At 54.7% G+C, this 7,448-nt stretch overlaps 1 protein-coding gene across 1 annotated transcript; it reads left to right on the forward strand.

Annotated features, from left to right (window-relative positions):
- Positions 1–3,057: 3,057 nt before the first annotated feature.
- On the forward strand, positions 3,058–7,101 carry Sirt7 (sirtuin 7). The gene is made up of 6 exons (XM_013033127.1): positions 3,058–3,128; positions 3,222–3,294; positions 3,762–4,168; positions 4,289–4,369; positions 5,293–5,399; positions 6,667–7,101. The coding sequence occupies exons 4-6, from the start codon at positions 4,319–4,321 to the stop codon at positions 6,866–6,868; spliced, it is 360 nt and encodes a 119-aa protein (XP_012888581.1). The 5' UTR covers positions 3,058–3,128; positions 3,222–3,294; positions 3,762–4,168; positions 4,289–4,318; the 3' UTR covers positions 6,869–7,101.
- Positions 7,102–7,448: the final 347 nt, after the last annotated feature.

Below are 7,448 nucleotides of genomic sequence, written 5' to 3' on the forward strand. Positions count from 1 at the left end.
CCCCTCCCGGTGGGCCGGGCCGGGCCGGAGCCCACACCCGAGCCGGGGCCTGCCCACCCGCGCTGGGCGGGTCGTACACGCACGGGGCGGACACTCTAACCGGAATCGCGGTCTGCGTTCCGGCCAGGGGACAGGGACAGGAACGGCATAGTGGCCCCCGGCACCGGTGAGGCTGGTTGGTTGGCCAGGTTAAAGGAGCAGAGCTGAGCTGCGGACTGTCACCTGCTGTCCTACGCCTTGTGCCAAGAAAGGTAAATACAGAGCAAGGCTGTGAAAATCAGAGTGCCCTCGGTAAAGAAGAAAACTGCACTGCCTTGGACTTCAAGAAGGCTCACTGAGCCAGGCACGCTGGCTCACTCCTGTCATCCAGGCTTCTCGGGAGGCTGAGAGCTGAGGGTCGAGGTTGGAAGCCAACCCCAGGAGGGAAGTCTGTTGAGATTCCTATCCTTAATCACCAAAAAGCCAGAAGCACTCCTGTGGCTCAAGTGGCAGAGACTTGGAGGGGAAAAAAACCTCAAGAATACTCTGGCGCGGGTGGCTCACGCCTGTAATCCTACTCAGGAAGCTGAGATCTGAGGATCTCGGTTCAAAGCCAGCCCAGGCAGGAAAGTCTGTGAAACTCTTATTTCCAATAAACCACCAGAAAACCGGAAGTGGCGCTGTGGCTCAAGTGGTAGAGTGCTAGCCTTGAGCTGAAGAGCTGAGGGACAGCACTCAGGCTGAGTTCAAGCCCCACGACCAACCAAAAAAATAAAACAAAAACCTCAAGAACAGTGCCTAGGCTCTGAGTTTGGGCCCCAGGATTAGCACCAGAATAAAAAAAGAAGTTTCACTGAGAACCTACCTGTCCCAGGCTATAGGACACTGACTGGCATGTGATGTGTTAGTACAGAGTGTTGTACAGGTTAGTACAGAGTGTTGGGCAGGTAGATCCACTAGAGGTGAACATTAGGTGATTTATACCCTCAAGAAACCCTTTGGGGGCCTGGGAAGGTGGCTCAGTGATCGAGTGCTTGCCTTGTGTGCATGAGGTCCTGGGTTCAATTCCTCAGCACCACATAAGCAGAAAAAGCTGGAAGTGGTACAGTGCTCACCTTGGCATTCAAGCTCCATGATCGACAAAAAGAAAAAAAAAAAAAAAACCCTTTGGGGCCAGAAGGCCTTGGCTCAGGCCTGTCATCCTGGCTGCTCAGGAGTCTGAGATCTGAAGATCACAGTTCAAAGCCAGCCAGGGCAGAAAAGTTCTTGACACTCTTATCTCCAGTTCATCATGAAAAAAGCAGAAATGGCACTGTGGCTCAAGTGGTAGAGGGCTAGCCTTGAGCTGAAGAGCTGAGGGACAGCGCCCAGGCCCAGAGTTCAAGCCTCACAACTGACACGCGCACGCACACCAGAAGAAACCCTTTGGTTACAACAGTCAAGCATAACATGTCTTCCTGGTGGTTTCATGGAAGCATACATACTTTGGCCTATGAAGCCTGCCCTGTGGGCTTGCGGGGTGTTATATTGAGTTTCTACATTGACGGGGTAAAATCGACATGTGAAGGTGGGAGTGTGAGGCACTCCAGACTAATAACAGCAGACGTCCAGTAGCAAGAACAAGTAAGGTGCCCTCACTGCTCTTGGTTTGTTTTTGCTGGTTGTGGGGCCTGAACTCTGGGCCTGGACACTGTCCCTCAGCTCTTCAGCTCAAGGCTAGCGCTCTACCACTCGAGCCACAGTGCCACTTCCAGCTTTTTCATGATTAACTGAGGAATCAAACCCAGGGCTTCAGGCATGCAAGGCAAGCACTCTACCACTGAGCCACCTTCCCAGAACCTGCTCTTTGTTTTGTGCTGGTACTGGTGCTTTAACTGAGGACCTGAATGCTGTCCCTTAGCGTTTTTGTGCAAGGCCACTTGAGCCATGCTCTACTTCCAACTTTTTGGTGATAATTTGGAGATGAGTCTCATGGACTTTCCTGTCCAGGCTGGCTTTGAACTGTGATCCTCATACCTCAGTCTCCTGGATAGCTAGGATTATAGATGTGAGTCAGTAACTCTGCTCTTGATTCATTAAAATCTAGAACGTGAACATTTGGGGTCCCTCACTCTACATACATACATTTGCATACATTAAAATCTGGTTTACGGGTGTTGTTTTTTTTGCCAGTCCTGGAGCTTGAACTCGGCCTGGGCGCTGTCCCCGAGCTGCTTTTGCTCAAAGCTAGCATCCTACCACTTGAGCCACAGCACCACTTCCGGCTTTTTCTCTGTGGTACTGAGAAATTGAACCCAAGGCTTCATGAATGTTATTTGTTTTGTTTTTTCTTTGTTGGTTATAGGGCTTGAACTCAGGGCCTGTGCACTGCCCCTGAGCTTTTTTGCTTAAGGTTAGCACTCTACCACTTTGAGCCACATTGACACTTTCACTTTTCTGGTGGTTGATTGGAGATAAGCGTCTTACAGACTTTGCTGCCCAGGCTGGCATTGAGCTGTGATCCTCAGATCTCAGCCTCTTGAGTAGCTTGGATTGCAGGCGTGACTACTGGAGCCCAGCCAGCTTGTCAGTTTGAGCTGAACATAGCTATTTGAACTTCCTCTCTTTAAGAGTCACAGTTAGGCCAGTTAGTGCCTGTAGCTCACTCCTGTAATCCTAGCTACTGAGGAGGCTGAGATCTGAGGATCAAGGTTCAAAGCCAGTCCAGGCAGGCAAGTCTGTGAGTCTGTTATCTCCAATAAACCACCAGAAGACCGGAAGTGGCACTGTGGCTCAAGTGGTAGAACACTCACCTTGAGCCAGAGAGCTGAGAGACAGCGTCCAGGCCCAGAGTTCAAACCCCATGACTACCAACAACAACAAGAAAAAAGTCACAGCGTGGGGGCACTGTGGATCCTGTAGGGATGCACTGGGCCAGGTAGGAAGGCGAAGTCTAGATAGAGGGAAAGAGCCAGACTGGAGCAGCTGAGGAAGGGGTAGAGGCCAGCCTGGAACGTGGTGTGTTCCATTTTGGGAAATACTGCCATTCCCTTTGGTGCCACCTTTTCACTGGGCTTACCATTTTATCTGAATCTGTAGGCTGCCTCTATCCCAGATTACCGTGGTCCTAATGGAGTGTGGACGCTGCTTCAGAAAGGGAGAAGCGTGAGGTGAGCTGCTCATGCACAGTCTTACCACGGGCAGCGCCTCTTCTCCGCTGCCCCTCTCCGTCCCTCACCTCTGCTCCCCCTTCTATTTGGCAGTGCTGCTGACCTGAGTGAAGCTGAGCCTACCCTCACACACATGAGCATCACCCGTTTACATGAGCAAAAGCTGGTAAGAGCCCTCTGGCCAGCAGTTCCTGCCCACGGTCATGCCTGGAGCTGCCTGCCAGTGCCCAAGAGGGAAGCTGCAGTTTCCCAGTGGGCTCTGATGGACACCCGGAATGGGGTTACTCACCCGAGTCATGCTGTGCTTACGGGCCTGTCCTGAACTATACGGTCCAGGCTGGTCTCCACCAACCCCTTCAGCTTGCCTTGGCGTGTGCAGGGGCTGTGGAAACCTGGTGGCCTGGGGAGGATCACAAGGAACCTCAGCTGAGGGCCTCCATCCAAGTAGGGAATGGTAGATCTGCCTGGCCCTGGGAGACAAGAAACAGTGACCCGAAGAGATGTGGATCTGGGCTAGAACATCTACGTCCCAATGGGCTGAAAGTTAGCTCTGGCCCTGGCTGCTCAGGCTGGACACGGAAGTTTTGTGGCCATGGATGCTTACTCCTGACTGCTCCACGTTCTGCCCTCCAGGTGCAGCACGTGGTGTCTCAGAACTGTGACGGGCTCCACCTTCGGAGCGGCCTGCCACGCACGGCCATCTCAGAACTCCACGGGAACATGTATATCGAAGTGAGCAGTCTCACGGGGATGCAGGGCCTGAGTGCCAGGCAGGCCCACTCACTGTGCCCTCTTGTTCTCAGGTCTGCACCTCCTGCATCCCCAACCGGGAGTATGTGCGCACGTTCGATGTGACAGAGCGTACTGCCCTCCACCGGCACCAGACAGGCCGGGCCTGCCACAAGTGTGGGACTCAGCTCCGGGACACCATTGTGCACTTTGGGGAGAGGGGGACATTGGGGCAGCCCCTGAACTGGGAAGCAGCCACTGAGGCTGCCAGCAGAGCAGACACGATCCTGTGCTTAGGCTCCAGCTTGAAGGTACGGTGTGCCACCACCGTGAACTTCTGTGGAGGTGCATGTTACAGCCCTGCCTGCCCAGGCCATCCTGTTGGCATGCCTCTGCTCACATGCATGTGCTGTGTCTGCCCGTTTCCACAGGTACTGAAGAAATACCCTCGCCTATGGTGCATGACCAAGCCCCCCAGCCGGCGGCCCAAGCTCTACATTGTGAACCTACAGGTAGGCTAGGTACACAGAGCTGTGTCCTTAGACCTAAGCCTTACATCTGGAGATCCAAGAGATGTGTTACATTTTTGCAACTTAAAGATCCTAGTGCACGCTAGCTGGTGGCTCATGCCTGTCATCCCAGCTACTCAGGAGGCTGAGATCTGAGGATCACAGTTCAAACTGGGAAGGTCCATGAGAACCTTTCTTTTCTTTTCTTTTTTCTCTGGGTCGTGAGGCTTGAACTCTGGGCCTGGGCGCCGTCCTTGAGCTCTTCAGAACACTTTACTACTTGAGCCACAGCTCCACTTCTGGTTTTCTAGTGGTTAATTGGAGATAAAGAGTCTCACAGATTTTCCTGCCCAGGATGGCTTTGAACCATAATAAACTACAATAAACTACTAATAAACTTCAATAAACTACTCCGCAAAAGCTGGAAGTGGCACTGTAGCTCAAGTGGTAGCATACTAGCCTTGAGCACAAAGAGGCTCAGGGACAGCACCCAGGCCCTGAGTTCAAGCCCCAGGACTGGCAGAAAATTAAAAAAAATCTAGAATAAGCTGGGCACCTGTGGCTCACATCTGTAATCGTAGCTACTCAGGAGGCTGAGATCTGAGGATCATGGTTCAAAAGCCCGCCTGGGCAGGAAAGTCCGTGAAACTTTTATGTCCAGTAAACCACTTGAAAACCGGAAGTGGCACTGTGGCTCAAGCAGTAGAGTGGAGCGCTGGCCTTGAACTGAAGAGCGCAGGGACAGCGCCCAGGCCCAGAGTTCAAGCCCCATGACGGACCAAAAAAAAAATCTAGTACAAGGTCAGGCAGGTGCCTCCGGAGCTCGCGTGGGTGCCTAGAAAGCAGTGGCCCAACCTGCAGGAAACGAGGCTGATGGGCCTCAGGAGCAACGGGGATCTAGCCTCATTTGCCTTTCCTGTGTTCAGTGGACCCCAAAGGACGACTGGGCTGCCCTGAAGCTTCATGGGAAGTGTGATGATGTCATGCAGCTGCTCATGGGTGAGCTGGGCCTGGAGATTCCCCTCTACAACAGGTGAGTGGCCCGTCCCCCCACGCCTCTGCCCTGTGTGGTGGGCTGTGTCTGTCTTCCATAAGCTGAGCGTGTTGGGAACTCTGAGTTCTTGCAGCCACCTTCTGAAGGCTGTGGACGTGTGGCGGCCTCCAGAGGGACCGACTGAGGCGAGGCCAGACTCCGTGTGTACACGCTTCTCCCTGGCTAGTGTGCTGCCGAGTCCCCCCAGGCCCGGAAGCCACCCAGTGTGTTCTTGCAATTTTCCCCTGCTGACCTCTCCAGGTGGACATGGGCACACAGGGACCTCAAGGGGATGAGACTGCAGCTGTGGCCAGACAACCATAGTGTCCGAGGGGCTGTTTTTGTTCTTGTTGTTGTGTTCTTTATTTTATTACTATTATTTTTTTTTTTGGTGGTTCTGGGGTTTGAACTCAAGGCGTTGTGCTTGCTAAGCTGGATCTCTTACTACTGAGCCAGGCCTCCAGCCTGTGTCCTTGGTTTTGGGAGTTGGCATATTTGGGGAAAGCTTAAAGAAACTGCCTTAATACAGAATTTGTGATAATTTAGATATGGTGCATGTATTGAGTTAAAAGTTTACACTCTCTTTCTCTGTGAATTTTCAGGGTCTTATAGGGGAAATCAATAACTTCTTTTAATCAAAGGGTTCAAGAAATTAAGGATCCCTTCACCTCTGGCCCTGGCAATTCTTGTATGTTATGTTTGTGGTGTTCTGTGACGTGGGCCTATTGTGTCCTGTATTTTTTTTTCCACATTAACTTAGCTCATTTCCTTTATCAGTGCTTCTCTGTATCTTGCGTTTATGATATGTGGTTCTACATCTCAATCAAACACATGATTTCTTCACGGTGTAGTCCGTAGGCCACATGTCCCTAGTCAGCTGGCTTCCCTCCTGTCCCTGTCATGCAGTCTGGGAAGAGGGAGAGGGTCTGGTCTGCCCGCCCACAGCCATACTAGTGAAAGATGGGGCCCAGAGTTGCTAGTGACTTGTCCCTGGAGCTGAAGGTGCCCTGGAGTGCGCACAGCCACTCATGGTGGATGAGATGCGGAGTTCTGGAGGGGCTGGCCCTCATTTAGCCACAGGGAGAGATTACCTCCTGGAGCTCTTCCTGAGCTGTGTGAGGACTCAGCTAGACTCACCTAAGCCAGCCACCCTGAAGACAGGGAGGGGAGGGGCTGAAAGGCAGGTGGCCTCAGACAGCTTCCCTTGAGCCAGGGTGGGTTGTAAGGCGTCTCTCAGACCTGCCTGACCAGTCTTCCCTTTTGGTAGGTGGCAGGATCCCATCTTCTCCCTGGCGACGCCCCTGCGTGCTGGTGAAGAAGGCAGCCACAGTCGGAAGTCGCTGTGCAGGAGCAGAGAAGAGGCCCCGGCCGGGGAGCAACGGGGAGCCCCTCACAGCTCAGCGTCCATCCGGGGGGGCTGGTTTGGCAGGGGCTGTGCTAAACGGGCAAAACGGAAGAAGGCGGCGTGACCTGTTGCTGCGGGAAGAACAGTTGGCACTTTGCAGGTGGCGGGCGGGAGCTGCCGGGCCCCTCACCGCGCCGGCCGGCGGGCTGCCCCGTCCCTGCGGGCAGGCGGCCGCCCAGGGCTTGCCAGCAGGGCCGCGCCGGCCCGCCGCCAGTCTCAGGGCCCCTTCCTACCGCTCCCCACTGCGTCGATCACTTTATAGAAACTTACGCCAGGGGCGGTTCCGAGCCTTGATTAAACACCGCTGCATCGCCTCTGTCCGGGTCCCTGCTGTTCCCCGAGGCGCCGCCGCGAGGGCCTCGCCTGGGCCCCGCCGGCCCCGGTTTCGCCCAGGCCGGGATCGGCTCACGGCTCGGCTCCCGGTGAGCGGCGGGGCCGGCAGGAGAGGAAGGGGCGGGGCCTGTCATGCAGCGCACGCTATTGGCTGCGCCGGCGGGCGGGGGGCGAGGCACGTCATTGGTCACGCGCGTCTGACGGAGGGGGCGGGGTTCCTGTGTGAGGGGCGGGGCTCTGGGAGGCCGCCGCGCGCCATTGGCTGCGCGGGGCGGGTGAGGCCCGCGTGACGGCGCGGGGCGGAGCGGGAC

Source organism: Dipodomys ordii, unplaced genomic scaffold, assembly GCF_000151885.1.
Source record: "Dipodomys ordii isolate 6190 unplaced genomic scaffold, Dord_2.0 Scaffold163, whole genome shotgun sequence".
NCBI classification, from domain to species: Eukaryota; Metazoa; Chordata; class Mammalia; order Rodentia; family Heteromyidae; genus Dipodomys; species Dipodomys ordii.